Source organism: Telmatherina bonti (assembly GCF_933228915.1).
Source record: "Telmatherina bonti genome assembly, chromosome: 19".
In the NCBI taxonomy this organism is placed as follows: Eukaryota; Metazoa; Chordata; class Actinopteri; order Atheriniformes; family Telmatherinidae; genus Telmatherina; species Telmatherina bonti.
In genome coordinates this window covers 7,111,485-7,128,801 of record NC_136617.1, presented here as the reverse complement: position 1 = coordinate 7,128,801, position 17,317 = coordinate 7,111,485, and the positions used below count along the sequence as shown (strand labels likewise).

Here is a 17,317-nt window from a genome sequence, read left to right as displayed (position 1 = left end):
AACAGTAAAAAAAAAAATCACTGAAACACATCTAAGTACAACCAAATGGAAACTGGGAAAAGATGCCTTAAAAAAAGTTCAGATTTACAAAAGATCAAGAATTCAAAAGTTAAAAAATGGCTAAATATATATTTATTTTACATATTTGAATTATTTAAATAAAGTAGTAAATTGTATTCAAAGCAAAAATTATAGAAAATTGCACATTTCCAAAAGCTTAATTTCCACAATAACAAAAAAAGGTCAAATATTTCTAACATTTTTTCTTAACAGTATGTCATAATAAACAACCACCAATTTCAAAAGAGCTGAGGTAATTCAATGACTGCAGTCATTTACAGATCAGAAAACTTGTTTTATTCACATGAGAACTACAAAACATGAAATTTTGCAGGAGAAACTTTTTACGGTTTTATCAGAAAAATGATCTTTTCATGAATCTGAAGGCTTAACCGTAACCCTAACCCTGGTTGGGAAGGTTAGAGGTCTGAAAACTGATGGAGGAAAACGCTGCAGCCAATTAGATTAATTATGAACAGGTCAGTAATGCATCTGGGCCTGAAACGACCACCTTGAAGATGTAGAGTCTCTCATTAAAAACAGACATTTCATGTGCTGTCCGTTTATACGGTGCATGAATTAACATAATCCCACAAATTATTCCATTAACAGTGCAATTTTCAGACAGCGTTACTTCCTGCCTGTCGCTGTGGCAACAGCGTCACTTTTTCAGAAAGAACTGATTTGGCGATCCGGATCACCGTTTGGATCCAGGAACTTTTTAAATGCCATGGCAGAGGTTTGGGCTCTCCGACTGTTTTTCTAGCTCGCAGCTTTTTCCACCAACGATTTTCTCTCTCGGCTGTTTAGCAGGAGGAGGCAAATAAACCGAGCCGGGTCGGGAAATCCTTCCTGCATTTTCTCAGCCATGTTTGCCTTCCGAGTTTCACTACTTTGTATTTTCATCCTAACACGCTGTTTATATGCAGGGTGTGGCTATCAGGTATGTGCTGCTGGAGGGGGAGGAGGGGAGCCGGGAGAAGAAGCTACAGAATATAAGAAATGAACAACTCCATTTGGGTCGGAACGTTTGGATTTTTACAGATTTACAGTAAACTGAGGGGTCTAACCATATTTCTTATTGTTCATTATTACAGCATGTATAGACTACTATCAGGACGAGGAACCACTTCACCCAGAGTGAAATGTCTCTGACCAAAGCGGTGAAATGCAATAGATGATTTCAGCGTTAGATGGGAGTGATTCTCACATAATTTACCATTAAATAATAAACATAAAGCCAATGGCAAGACCCAGTAGGAAGAAAGGCACCAGCATTAGAGGTGATGTCAGATGGAAGAGTGTTTCTTTCTTATCTGGCTTTTCAGTCGTGATTCCTGCTGCAGCCATCATTGGTCTGAGAGGAGAAACAGGAGCAGCAGGCTTCAGCAGGGGGAGGCCTTCCCTCTTCTGCTCCTCCAGAGCGTTGATGAGGAAAGCCAGCGTTTTACGGGGGAAGACGGCGGGTGAGAAGAGGTTGCAACCAGGGACAAAGAAGTGAGGAAGGACACCGGTGCGGACGTGGTCCTCCAGAGCGTTGACCAGATACAGGAAGCAGGCAGGAAGCTGCTGACGACTCCACGCAGAGTCGTCAAACCTGCCAGACAACACACAGGGAGAAAAATCTCAACGAATTACAAAAAGAGGATCCATGAGAGCATATTTAACCATATGAGGCAGAATCAAAAACTCAGATCAGTGAGTGAAGGTGTGTTAAAAGTACCTTAACACCACACACTGACTTCAGTACATTTACCTGAAAATTACCAGCAGAAATCCTGAGGATCACTGTAAATAAGAAGTTGTTCTCAACTGACTTTACCTGGCTAAATAAAGGTTAAATAAAAAAAAAAAGATGCATGTAGGAAGGTCTTGCTCTGCTTTGTATAGACAGTCAGGGTCAAAAAGCACAAGATTTCTGCAGCATTAGGGAACAGGGCAGAAAAGAAGGCTCCTGTCCGTGCTGCAGTTCCTGGAAGTCACGTTTTAGCTTCTAACCCAAACATGTGGAGTGAAGATGCTCGTAGTTCTTCTTTATCAATTTAATGATCACATAAATTTACAACAAAGCATTTCAGGGATTTTTAAAAAGTCTAACAAAATCATCCTTCAATAGTTTTTCTTTGAATGGAAGCAGAACCTCAGATCTGCGAGTGAAGGAAGGTTGGATGAGAAGGGGAAGGAGTGGCTGTTTTGTTTAACGGCTCCCTCCCCTGCAACGAGCTGGAATCTAAATACGTGGCTCGCCAGATACACAGGCCTTCTAAATCACGTGCAACCGTTTCTTTTTGAATGAATGTTGGTGACTTAAACTTTGATGCCGTGGGAAAATTCCCTTTAACGGAAGGAAAGTTTCCAGAAGAATGAGGCTCAAGAAGGCCGTCTACCTGGAAAGGTTGGGGTGGAGGGATCAAGGTGTGGACAGTCCTCTAAAGGAGCAAAAAGCACAAACTGATTATCTTTTGACAGAAGGAATAAAAAATGCAATGACTCTCACGACAGACAATCTTTACACGTACATGCACGGCTTTGTTTATGTGTGTTCTGCATGTTCTGCCGCTGCATGGGAGTCGACACCTTGTGTTTCTATAGAGGAGAAAACTGCAGAGCTAACAGGCTGCAGTTTGACTCAGATAAATAATACATTATAATTTACTTCCACATGTTCCACAAAATGGCCATCTGCTCAGTGTGTTTACACGTTTATTTGCAGAAAAATGTTTGTGGTGCGCAATAAACATTTTATAAGAGGAATAAATAAAATGAGTAAAAATAAATGTTAAAGTGCCCTGACTTCAAATGTTTAAGATTCACATGAAATAGAGATAAAAAATATTCAGGAAAAAAAATGTGAAAAAAAAAATGTGGGAAATAAAGACGAGTTGTTGCTCACCTGCTCATGATTTTTACGGGAACTAGAATTGGCGGACGCTGTGGGACTCCAGCAGGTGACAAACATCTAATCGGTCACGTGGTTTATGTCGTGATCAATCTCTGTATTTATCTTAGTGATTTCTGTGGAGTTTCACTGAATAAATAAAGACAATCTGACCCAAACGTGTGTGTGTGTGTGTGTGTGTGTGTGTGTGTGTGTGTGTGTGACAACATGTGCAGATGTAAGATGCTTAAAAAAATTGAAAAAATCTTTCACTGAAAAAAGCTGGAGGTGATGAAGAAGCTCCTTTAGCTCATGAGCAGGAAGAAGATCCTCAACATGGACCTCAATCAGCTGCTGGTGATCAAAGTCATCTATCAGTTGTCATCAATAAATGTGCAAGACCAGAACAGGGCTGTTGGAAGATCGTGGTCTGCAGAGAGGACGCTTGGTGAAGAGAATATGAATCTTTTTGTTATGAGAACTTTGTACCAACAGTGAAGCACGGCAGTGTAAGTGTGATGGTTTGGGGTTGCTTAGCAACAGATCTGGACACTGAATTCCTCGTCATATCACCTATCTCTCCCATAGGCTGTACATAAAAAGATAGGCGGAGCCTTCGTGACGCCACCCGTAGGTTTCTGAAGAGCTAAATTGAAGCTCGGTGGGCGGTTCCTACCATTGCCATTCAATTCAACTTTATTTCAATTCAACTTTATTTATATAGCGTCAAATCACGGCAATGCCATCTCAAGACGCTTTACAGACAGAGGGGAAAACATAATGAAGGCCGACATGCATGTCGTCTCGCCCGGAAAATACAAATATGGGCATGATTGACATCGAGCGAACTCCGAGCTTTCTGAGGCTAAGAGCTAACCGAGCTAACCCGGAGATAACAGGAGCTAACCAGCAAAGGGAGGTAAGCGGGCTAAAGCTAAGTCACGTTGTTAACCGGCTAAAAACCGTGGTTGTTCTACGTTCTTCTGACTTGAAGCAGGAGATCAGGTACCTGTCAATCAAAAGGACACGCCCATAAATATGCCAAACTTCAAGATTAAATTACTTTTAAATGGGCGGGTTAGAAAAAAATTCACTCCCCCCACAGTTGTCATGAAGGTAAACCTGACCTATTAAACCTAAAATGGACTTTCTTACCAGGCTGTAAAGATGTTTATTTCTGCTGTAAACATGTTTATTTCTGCTGGGAAGTTGGTCTTTTTAACATGGGAGTCTATGGGGATTTGCTCTGTTTTGCAGCCCCTAGTGGATGAATGAGGAACTGCAGTTTTATGCACTTCCACATAGGCCTCACTTTTAACCGCCGGAGGCTTCGTCCATCTTTCATATACAGTCTATGCTCGTGACATTTTGTTTTGGTCTACAGGCAGCGGCCAACTGCAAACCTTCTAGTTGAACCATTTTGCTTTCCTGCCCCTGTAAAGGGAGACGAGCTGATTACAGTTGTCAGGTTTCCATTCATCGCTGAAGCAAATCTGAAGCTTTCGTTTGAAAAGTTACAAAAATGAAATCGGGTTTTGGGGAAGGAGGGTGACCAGAGGATGGCAGGGTAAGCAGTGTAATTCACTACAATAAGAAGATGTAAAAATGCATTTAAACTGGCATGGCGTCTGCGTACAGTCAGCACCGTTGGCGGCAGTGAAATGTGCTCTTGTACTTGAGTGAAGGGGTACAGCATTGTGTCTTCTGTGGTTACCACACAAACTCAGCAAGAAGCTCCAGAAAAAACCACCAACCAACCAATCACAAGACAGTATTTCTGTATGACTGTGCTGTCAGCAGGGGTGCACGTCGGGTCTAGACGAGGCATACACGATAACAGACTTTATGCGAGAATAAATCCAGATTTATTAGTTGCAACAGCAAGCCAAGCTGAGCTAAAACAACTGCAGCGGACATCTAGAAGAACAGCCGACATAAACCACGTTTATTTACAGAGAGCCGACGTGATCCGGTCAGAAGTTTAACATTGTAGTAATAGGTACAAAATAAACACAAGCGCATGCTTGTCAGCACTGCACACACACACACTTGGACACATGCATGCACAGCCGCTGAAGATAAATACTCTAATCAGCATGTAAGCTACAGGTAGGCTGGCCAGATGTCACGCTTTGTCCGGGATAGTCCCACATTTCAATAACTTTTCACACATTCCACAAAACGGGGCGACCAGTTACGACCAGTCTTCAGTTTTGTAAAGGAAAAAACAAAACAAAACAAAACTGGCTTTTACTAACTGTGTGTGTCAAAATATTTGACAGCTGTCACATCACACCGCCTGCGGATTTGAGTTAGACTCATGTAAATCAAACTAAGAGGTGGCACTTAATGTGTCGGTGCACCCACAAACAAAAATAAATAAATAAAAACACCGATCGATCATGGAGGACAGGGAGACGACCGCTGCGAAGAAAAAAAGAAAGTGTTTTTACAACAAGAACTGGGAAAGCATATATTCCTAGGTTAAACCTGTTCGAGGAGACTGTGAGAGGGTTTTTCATACGGCGGGGAATATGACGTGAAACGGCACAAAAATCCAAGTAAAAAAAACGCGCCACTCAGAGGGAGGCTTTAAGATGACAGATTTGTTTTGTTTGGTTAGAAATTTTATTACTAAAGAACAGAATAGAAAGTTTTTTAAAACTTTGTCATGGCAGAGTGAAATCTCTCACTGTCCCACATTTTCAGTCTTTGTCCCACATTTGGTGAGAGAAGATCTGATCACCCTAGCTACAGGGGACTGGCCACACACAGCTCAGACAGCAGCCGAAGTTCCAGATCAATACGTTAACAGCACTGCTGATGGAACAGATTAGGATTTCGCTTTGTGAAGACAACATAAATTTATTTTACATGTGTTTGTGAATGGAATTGATTTTATATTGTGGGTATGTGTGAGTTAATACAGGTTTCATAATGACTTACAGATTTTATATTGTGGGAATCTGTGACTCTGATTTTTTGTGCGGATTGATGCGGCGTCTGCAGTAATGCGGGCTCTGCGCCGGTCTGTCGTGGTGAAGAAGGAGCTGAGCCAGAAGGCGAAGCTCTCGATTTACCAGTCGATCTACGTTCCTACCCTCACCTATGGTCATGAGCTGTGGGTCGTGACCAAAAGAACGAGATCTCGTATACAGGCGGCTGAAATGAGTTTCCTCCGCAGGGTGGCCGGCCTCACCCTTAGAGATAGGGTGAGGAGCTCGGTCACCCGGGAGGAGATCAGAGTAGAGCCGCTGCTCCTCCGTATCGAGAGGAACCAGTTGAGGTGGCTCGGGCATCTGGTCAGGATGCCTCCTGGACCTCCCTGGTGAGGTGTTTCAGGCACGTCCCTCTGGGAGGAGACCCCGGGGAAGACCCAGGACACTTTGGAGGGATTATATCTCTCGGCTGGCCTGGGAACGCCTCGGGATCCCCCCCGCAGAGTTGGCAAATGGGAAGAGGGAAGTCTGGGCTTCCCTGCTTAGGCTGCTGCCCCCGCGACCCGACCCCGGATAAGCGGCATGAAGAGGGATGGATGATTTTTTGGTTTTGTAATGTATAATTGTACTTTAATGTTGTGTGGAACGGCCCAATCAGGGACAAGAACTGAGAATAAGGTTTGGTTAAAAACTCCATTTGTATGGCATCAGTGAGACTATTCGGGGTGGGAAAATCTTATCGAAAAATCAAATATCGGGATTTTCAGTTTTACAATTTTAGAATCGATTTTTTTGTTAAAAAAACAAACAAATAAAAAAATATTCTATTATAAAATTTTTGTCATTTTTCTTGTTTTTAGTGACCTTTTTACTTGTCTTGTTGGGCATTATAGCAGCAGAATGATGGTCTGGCTGTTGTGTTGTTTTCATTCATTCATTGTCCGAACCGCTTATTCCAATTCAGGGTTGCGGGGGAAGCTGGAGCCTATCCCAGCTGGCTTTGGGTGACAGGCAGGGTACACCCTGGACAGCTCACCAGTCCATCGCAGGGCCACACAGAGAGACGAACAACCACTCACACTCACACTCATTCCTAGGGGCAATTTAGAGTAACCAATTAACCTATCATGCATGTCTTTGGATGGTGGGAGGAAGCCGGAGTACCCGGAGAGAACCCACGCATACATGGGGAGAACATGCAAACTCCACACAGAAAGGCCACTGACCAAACCAGCCAAGGATCGAACCAGTGACCTTCTTGCTGTGAGGCCACAGTGCTAACCACTGCGCCACCGTGCAGCCCTTGTGTTGTTTTCTTCTAATTTAATTTCTTCTAAAAAAAATTTTTATACATTTTTTTTTGTTTTTAGTCTACAAAAATCAGCAATATCTAGAAATCTTAACAATCACAATTTAAATCAAATCGGCACCCAAAAAATTGGAATCGAATCGGGCTAAAGCCCTAGTGACTATGTACAAACGCAATGTGGGAATAAACCCAGATAAAAATTACAGGCAGTAGCTTCAACATATGAAGTTACTGGTTTGATGCTGTCAATCTTAGTCCCACTGATTCCACCTCATAACGAAAAGAAGCTGCATTCACTCCTGAGAAGCTCATTTTATGGCTTCACGCTCAGCAAAGTCATCACTTCGCTGCTCAGGTCCAAGATGCAGCTTCATCTGTGGAGCTAGCCTCCGCTAGCCTCCAGTGGGATGCTTACTTTTTCCTGGGTTGCGTTGCTCTCAGAAAAAAACTTGTCTAATTTGGTCATTTTAGCTTTATCTTCATCTTGCTACTTTCTTTCCTTTCCTCCTCTTACTCCATTAACAGAAACAGAGGCCTGTTGCAGTGACCTACAGCCAAGTCCCGCCCTCATCTATGATGAGCCAATCAGAGTGCATAAAATCATTCTGAACTATACTGGCGCCCCTTGAAGCACATAAGACAACACCAGATTTGTTATGTTGTCAGATTTTTCTTTTGGACTTTTAAGATATAAAAAAGATAACGCAGTAACAAGATATCCCGAAAGACTGGGAGATGGATGGAGTGTATTTTTTCCATAAACCGGACCGACAGCTGCTTTGACCCCGGACGTTGTCTGGTGCAGCTGCACCAGTTGCACCATTGATATTTACAGGATCATACGTTTCCTGTAAGGGTGCTCTCAGTGATGCAAAAGATAATATTATGACCAGAATTCTGCAGATTTTGGACTTCATGGCTTTGAGGAAGTCTACAACTTCCTCAAACTGCTGCCCGGGGCGGAAGAAAAACGGCAGCGAGCTGCTTCTAGTGTAACCGGAGACTAGTTAGCAGAGGAATTATTACAATCTATGCGTTTACATGGGAGTTTTAATTCTTGTTTAATTCCGAATAAAAGTTAATTCCTCTTTAAACTGATGTAAAACGACCATGTAAACATTAAATTCCTAATGCTAGTTTCTATTGGGAATTAAACTTAATTCCGATGTAAGTGTCTGGTTTATTCGCGTTTTAATCCCGAACTATTTAATTCCTCTGTCATGTAAATCTTCATTCCACTCTAAGTTAATTCTGGTCGAGCATGCTCGTTACCTTGTCCTGTCCCGATGACGCGCGTTGTTTTGCCTCCCATATTCGGTGGTCTATCTTTCTTCTCCTTCTCAGTTGCTGCAGAAAGTGAAGTAGTATGCTCGTGTTGAGCTGCTACTTCACATTTATAATAAAAATAGTGGTGAAACTGGTACTTATTATGTAGTTTTTACAAGTTACGACTGAAAAGACGAGAAGCAGGGAGAGAACTTGGTTTATTTCCGGTATACGTCATACGTCACGTGCACCCTCTGTCCAATCAGAACCCTTCCCAACCCGCCGCTCTAAAGAGAAATTAAGTGTTTCATGTAAGCGTTTATTCAGAATTATTATTTTCATGAAAACTCATAGGAGAATATTTTAATTCTGAATTATTTCATTCCGAATTATTAATTCCAAATTAAAAAACATCATGTAACCATAGCCAGTGTGTTTCATCAGATATATGCTGACTAGTAAAGATTTCTCCAACAACTGACTGTGGAGATGCTAACTGTTATTCAGATCGACCGGCCTCATCTCTTTGGAGACCCCTTTTCAACCCGACCTGTGCTATGATCTGGATCAGCAGGGCCTCCAGTGGAAACCAGTCTAACCCATAAAATGTGATTAACTGGAACCTTTTCTCCTTCTGCAGTGGTCAGCCTGGCTGTTTTTTTCTATCACTGTTATTCTATGTGATTTGTTTCGCTGTGTTTCCTTGTTGTGTTTCACCGTTGTTCTTTGTGCCGTTGGCTTCTTTTCAAAATGATTTTTTTTTTAAAATTTGAAGCTCTGTCTTGCAAGATGAAGGACGTATCTTTTCACGGGGATAAATAGACATTTTTGAGGAGTACCTGGAGGACAGGGTGTGGAGGAAGGCTGTTTTCCCGTGGTACGAACACAGCTCCTCCAGTTCTTTGGGGAAACGTAGTTTCAGACCCTCAATCAGAGATTTCAGGAGCATTAAGCACTGTTTTCTGCAAAATGGAGGATAAAATTACTGCAGAAATATTCTAATATCTATGTCTGTCTCTTTAAAACTGACACTTTGGCAATAAAACACTAAAATACTCCAATTTTCGAAGTCCAGACAGCATCAAACAGACTAGGGTTTATAAGTTAATAATCTGTGACGTGCTGAACTCACCGGCAGCACTTGGTGGCGTGACTCTCGCAGCAGGTTTTCTTGTTGCCGTGAGACGTCATGATTTTTTTCTCGATGTGAGAGAAGGAAATCCTCCAACTCTCTGATGAGGACAGAAACCATCAGCGGAAAAGTGAGCACATTATATTTCTGCAGCACTTTTAATGCACAAATGTACTTTATAACAATAAAACAGTCGTATGATGAAAAAAAGACCTACAAGCAACAAAAAGACCAAAGTAAATTTATTAAAACTCAAACATAAAAACTACTCTAAACAGATCCGATTAAAAGCTTCTTTTTAAAGGTTTCCACAGAACACGGATCTTAATTTTAATGTTAAAACGTTCCAGAGACTCGAGGCGACAACCTGAAACACAGTCAGCTTCAGAGTATTGATCGAGGAACAACCAGCAGACCTGATCAGAAGAACTAAGATCACTGCTGCTGTGCCAGTGATGTGAAATATTGTACTTTTCAGGTCCTGATACCTGTGATTCAAAGATTTGGGATTTTGTAGATTCGCTTTGAATAATAGATTATAATGCATATGTAAATACGTCATATAGATCAAAAAAATAAAAATAAATAAATATGAATAAAATGTTAAAAATTAAACTGAATGCATAAAAATATTAAATATTTTATAAATGAAGTTTAAAAGGGGGTAAAATATGAATAAAATATAATTAGAAATAAAAATAACAAATAAATAAATTTGAATAAAATGTTAAAAAATTAAAATGAATGCATAAAAATATTAAATATTTTTTAATGAAGTTTAAAAGGGTATAAAATATGAATAAAATAATTATAAATAAAAACAACAAATAAATAAATACTATAAAAATGTTAAAAATTAAACAGAATGCATAAAAACATTAAATATTTTAAAAATGAAGTTTAAAGGGTGTAAAATATTAATAAAATATAATAAATTATAAATAAAAACGACAAATAAATATTAATAAAATGTTAAAAACTTAACAGAATGCATAAAAAATATTGAATATTTTTTCAATTAATTTTAAAACGGTATAAAATATGAATAAAATAAATTACACAGAATACTGTCCAATCTGCTCTCACCTTTGGCATCTTCGCTGACGTTTCGTCCTTTCAGCCTCTTCGGTACAAAGTAACATGGCAAGCTTCTGATCTCTTGGCGAACCTTCTTCCCCAGCCAGTTGCCAACATCTGGACCGGTCCTGACGGCAGGCGGCCAACCCTGAACCTGCAGACAGACACGAGGACGCAGCTCAGAGGTGATCAGCAGCGTCGCGGCATGCCTCAGGCAGGAATTCTGTTGTTTCTGAGCGATCAATCCAACATTTCTGGAACACCTCCAACGCAGGAACCATGTCCACCGAGATCAGCTCGTCGCAGTCCGGTCTGCACAGAGACAAGGTGACGGCCGGACTGTGCACACGCTTCTTGTTCACCTCCCAGTGGCACCGCTCATCCGGCACTGGGGATGGATAAAGCAGAGCACATGAAAGCGTTTTTAACTGCGACATCTTTTGGTCCAGCTGCTGCAGATGTTTTGTTCTCACACATCAGCTGTCGTTTAGCTGATTAAAGCGAGTTCATCGTTTCAGTCTGAGCTGCTGTGAAACGGGTACAAATGAAGAGAACCTTTGTAGGTCTTGAGGAACTTGCGGACCAGGCGATACATCTCGCTGAGGATCCTGCTGGAGGAAAGCGTGTGCTCGTTCTCCAGGAGGAAGGCGTTTATGGGGTTGCGGGTGGGTCGGGTGAGGTCGATGCGGTAGAAGAGGCCGTTGTCGAGCTTCGTCGTGTTGAAGCGGACGGGAACCTGAAGCTTCAGCATCATGTCGAACTCGTCAGGGGTTTTAATCTGAGGATGCAACACAGGACGACACCAGACACTCTCACAATAAAAAACAAAAAAAACTTTTTGGTCTCATGTTTTTATGGTGATGCAACCTCACCTGATGTTTCCATATTTCACTTCTTCTTAATTCCCCTTTTCCTTTTTATTTCTTCCTCTCTGGTATTCCTTCATTTTTCCTCCTTTAAAATTTTATTCCTTCCACCTTCAATAATTCTGTCTTTCCCTTAAATTCCTTTTTCACCCCTGGAGTTAATTTCTTCCTTCTCTTCTCCGTTTTATTTTACTTCTTCCTTTTTAACCCCTTAAAACCAACCGGTACATTTATTAGCAATTATCTGAAAACAAAATTAATATAGTGAAAATATAAAAAGAAAAATTGCAAATAATTGAAGCACAACTTCAAATAAATTAATTACAGTGAAGAGATCTAAATGATAAAATTGAAATATAAATACATAACTTGTAGTAAATAAATTGAAAATTATTACATTAAATGCTTAGGTGTGATTAAAAGAAATAAAAACAATAAAAAGTACATTTCCCGCTTTCTCTTTCTGGCCTCCTCAGACACTGTTTTCACCTTCTTACTTCCTTCAGCCATGACAAACATTTATTGAAAGAGGAGAAAAAAGTAGCACAAAGCAGAGCCTCTGTGTTTTTATGGGGGGGGCTATAAAGCGCTCCAGGTCACATGATCTCATGAGAGACAGAATCGCTCCTGCTAAGTTACAATGTCTGGTTTCTGCAGAGGACAACGCCCTCGGAGGGCCGACACACATCAGGCACTGGATCCGGACCCCAGAAATCCTCCATTATTACTCACATCAGGCTGATGTTTGGAGCAGACGTTGCACGATGTCCCTTTAAAGCAATGGGAACCAGCATCAGCAGCTGCTTTACTGACCCACCTTAACTTTCTCGAAGTAGCTGCCGGTGGTGAGGAAGTCGACCGACTGGAAGAAAGGCTGGTCGGCGTTGCTCTTCAGGAACTTCAGCAGGTTCTCACGGAAGTCGTTGACCAGCTCCGCGGCCCAGGAGCGGTCCGTTTGCCGGATCTTCAGGTCTTTGGCGTTGAGTTTGATCCAGTAGGCCAGCTTGGAGGGGACGGGGTCCGACTCCTCAGCCACCGCAGGGCCTTCCACTGCAAAGCAGCACAGATGAAGATGAAGATGGAACATCTTCCAGAATCCAGAGTACAATCACAGCTTTAATCATCGGCTTCACCTGAGTGCTGCTGCTGAACTCTCTGCCTCGGCTTTGGAGGCTTGGCACCCAGAGACTGATCGTCCGATCCAGTCATCGTTCTTTTGTCTTAATTTCACCAAAAGGAAACCGCGGGAAGTAACCTGCTGATGAAGAGGGAAGAATTTAGAACAGCTGTGGTCACATCAGTACAAGTCTAATGACAAAATGAGAAAAATTCTGCAAAGTTTCATTTTCATATTTCTAAGTTGATCAATATGCAGTATTTCTGTTACACACACACACACACACACACACACACACACACCTCAACAAAACATCCACAGGAGGACTTCTTTGATGTACCACAATAAAATAACTAGAAAACACTCGGAGAGCGCAGACCTCCGCCAAGCATATTGTGATTAACACCCAACATAACTTCAAAGTGATCCAGAATCCAGGATCTTTTCTGGATCTCCACCAAAATGTAATCATTTGTTCCTTGTGAGACCCCCAACATATCCTGAAAATTTAATTAAAATCCATATATAACTTTTTCAATAATATTGCTAACAAACAAACAAACTCCGGCAGAAACATAACCTTCTTGGTGGAGATAATTAAAAGACCAAGTACACAAAGTCAGCAGAAAAATATGTAAACAAACATATTGGACCCTCGTCCAAGTACACACCCAGCGGCATGGAAACGGACAAACAGCACCTCTACTGAAAGCACACATCCCACAGATTCCAGTCGTACCAGTTTAATGTCGCTATGACCAAGATTCACTCAACCAGAGTCAAAAGAAGCAGAATTTGTGCTTCATGTTAGAAAAACATCATTACATATTCGGTCTTACCTCCAGAACTTTAATCCAGCGACATAAAACTGCATTCAGTAAAGCGACTACGTTTCCCGCGGTGCTTCGGGAGTTGTTAGGCTGACAAAATCACCATTTTCTGCCCGGTAACATCAGTTCGATTGGACGACAACATGTGTCAGTCATTCAGCGTCACAAACATTTCCTGCTTTGTCTGTGCTGATTGGTCACATTTATGTAAACATGATGACATCAGCGTGATTCTACCGTATCACAGCTAGAAAGAGGGGTTGGTCATATCGATTGGCCAATCACAGCCAGAGTTACACGCATTACGCACACGCCCACTGCATACGATGACGTGGTTGTCAGTGGCGCGGCATCTGCTTTGTACTTTTTATTTAAAAACCAGGATCTCTTCCAGATCACCACCAAAATTTCACCATTTGTTCCTTGTGACACCCCCAGCATATCCCGAAGATTTCATCAGAATCCATTCATAACTTTTTGAGTAATGTTGCTAACAGACAAACAAACTTGGACAAAAACATAACTTCCTTGGCGGAGGACAAACACCTCCAGCAAAGTGACCTCAGAACAAGAATCATGTATAAGGTTTGCAGAAGGAGAGTGGGAGTTGTGCGCGTCTACAAAGGCTGTAGACTGGGCTTCATTCATTTCAGAGTACTGGTTCACTTCTCAAAGGTGAGATTATGCCAGACATTCCCAGACGGAGATGACTCATGTTGTCAGTCGGAGAGCAATTTAAGCTATTTTCCTCCAGATTATCCAACTTTTGGCAGAAATATTTTCCGGTCATGACTGAACTTCTGAGAATGAAAAGAAACACCTGTCCTTTCAGCGGTTTTTTTTTTTTTTGGAATGCCCCTGAAACTGCTTTATTTATATCTAAACAAGCGGAAATCTTTGATAACATTGAAAGTCAAATAAATCCCCATCATGTCTCCATGGTTTCAAGATGTTGCCTGTTTACTAATAAAATGAAAAGATTAGTAATAAAATGAAGGTTAGCACCAATAAAGTATGTCAACATTTCTGACAATATTTTCATCTCGTAGCTAGCTGAAGCTAGAGACCAAAGCTACAGACCAAATATAACGTGACTCCCTAAACATTTTGTACAAGCTGAGCTGCTTTGCAAATGATTTTCCTGCTTCGGCTGCTGCTCCAGCACCGGAACCTGGATAAGTGGCAAAAAATGGACGGGCAGATGGATAGATGACGGACGGATGGACGGGCAGATGGATGGATGATGGATGGACGGACGGGCAGATGGATGGATGGATGGATGGATGGATGGATGGACGGGCAGATGGATGGATGACGGACGGACGGATGGATGGATGATGGATGGACGGATGGGCAGATGGATGGATGACGGACGGACGGATAGATGGATGGATGATGGATGGACGGGCAGATGGATGGATGGACGGATGGGCAGATGGATGGATGATGGATGGACGGACGGACGGATGGATGGATGGACGGACGGGCAGATGGATGGATGGATGGATGGTCAGATGGATGGATGGATGGATGGACGGACAGACAGATGGAAGGATGGATAGACGGATGAATGGATGGATGGATGGACGGACAGGCAGATGGATGGATGGATGGATGAATTGATGGATGGATGGATGGATGGATGGATGGATGGATGGATGGACGGACAGACGGACAGATGGATGGACGGATGGGCAGATGAATAGATGACGGACGGATGGACGGGCAGATGGATGGATGATGGATGGACGGACGGGCAGATGGATGGATGGATGGATGGACGGACGGGCAGATGGATGGATGACGGACGGACGGATGGATGGATGATGGATGGACGGATGGGCAGATGGATGGATGACGGACGGACGGATAGATGGATGGATGATGGATGGACGGGCAGATGGATGGATGGACGGATGGGCAGATGGATGGATGATGGATGGATGGACGGACGGGCAGATGGATGGATGATGGATGGACGGACGGACGGGCAGATGGATGGATGGATGGATGGTCAGATGGATGGACGGACAGACAGATGGAAGGATGGATAGACGGATGAATGGATGGATGGACGGTCAGATGGATGGATGGATGGATGGATGGATGGATGGACGGACAGACGGACAGATGGATGGACGGATGGGCAGATGGATAGATGACGGACGGATGGACGGGCAGATGGATGGATGATGGATGGACGGACGGGCAGATGGATGGATGGATGGATGGACGGACGGGCAGATGGATGGACGGACGGGCAGATGGATGGATGACGGACGGACAGATGGATGGATGATGGATGGACGGACGGACGGACGGATGGATGGATGGACGGACGGGCAGATGGATGGATGGATGGATGGTCAGATGGATGGATGGATGGACGGACGGACAGACAGATGGAAGGATGGATAGACGGATGAATGGATGGATGGATGGACGGACAGGCAGATGGATGGATGGATGGATGAATTGATGGATGGACGGTCAGATGGATGGATGGATGGATGGACGGACAGATGGATGGACGGATGGGCAGATGGATAGATGACGGACGGATGGACGGGCAGATGGATGGATGATGGATGGACGGACGGGCGGATGGATGGATGGATGGATGGACGGACGGGCAGATGGATGGACGGACGGGCAGATGGATAGATGACGGACGGACGGATGGATGGATGATGGATGGACGGATGGGCAGATGGATGGATGACGGATGGACGGATAGATGGATGGATGATGGATGGACGGGCAGATGGATGGATGGACGGATGGGCAGATGGATGGATGATGGATGGACGGACAGACGGATGGATGGATGGACGGACGGGCAGATGGATGGATGGATGGATGGTCAGATGGATGGATGGATGGATGGACGGACAGACAGATGGAAGGATGGATAGACGGATGAATGGATGGATGGATGGACGGACAGGCAGATGGATGGATGATGGATGGACGGATGGGCAGATGGATGGATGACGGATGGACGGATAGATGGATGGATGATGGATGGACGGGCAGATGGATGGATGGACGGATGGGCAGATGGATGGATGATGGATGGACGGACGGACGGATGGATGGATGGACGGACGGGCAGATGGATGGATGGATGGATGGTCAGATGGATGGATGGATGGATGGACGGACAGACAGATGGAAGGATGGATAGACGGATGAATGGATGGATGGATGGACGGACAGACGGACAGATGGATGGACGGATGGGCAGATGGATAGATGACGGACGGATGGACGGGCAGATGGATGGATGATGGATGGACGGACGGGCAGATGGATGGATGGATGGATGGACGGACGGGCAGATGGATGGATGACAGACGGACAGATGGATGGATGATGGATGGATGGATGGACGGACGGGCAGATGGATGGATGGATGGATGGTCAGATGGATGGATGGATGGACGGACGGACAGACAGATGGAAGGATGGATAGACGGATGAATGGATGGATGGATGGACGGACAGGCAGATGGATGGATGGATGGATGAATTGATGGATGGACGGTCAGATGGATGGATGGATGGATGGACGGACAGATGGATGGACGGATGGGCAGATGGATAGATGACGGACGGATGGACGGGCAGATGGATGGATGATGGATGGACGGACGGGCAGATGGATGGATGGATGGATGGACGGACGGGCAGATGGATGGACGGACGGGCAGATGGATGGATGACTGACGGACGGACGGATGGATGGATGATGGATGGACGGATGGGCAGATGGATGGATGACGGATGGACGGATAGATGGATGGATGATGGATGGACGGGCAGATGGATGGATGGACGGAT

General features: G+C 43.6%; 1 protein-coding gene across 1 annotated transcript; it reads right to left on the bottom strand.

Annotated features, from left to right (window-relative positions):
* Positions 1-1,281: 1,281 nt before the first annotated feature.
* LOC306770399 (cyclic GMP-AMP synthase) lies at positions 1,282-12,736 on the bottom strand (the record flags this gene model as incomplete). Its single annotated transcript, XM_079259259.1, has 8 exons — positions 1,282-1,657; positions 9,292-9,414; positions 9,585-9,684; positions 10,671-10,815; positions 10,925-11,049; positions 11,217-11,439; positions 12,345-12,577; positions 12,661-12,736. 8 exons carry the CDS (start codon positions 12,734-12,736, stop codon positions 1,282-1,284), a joined length of 1,401 nt encoding a protein of 466 aa, XP_079115385.1.
* Positions 12,737-17,317: the final 4,581 nt, after the last annotated feature.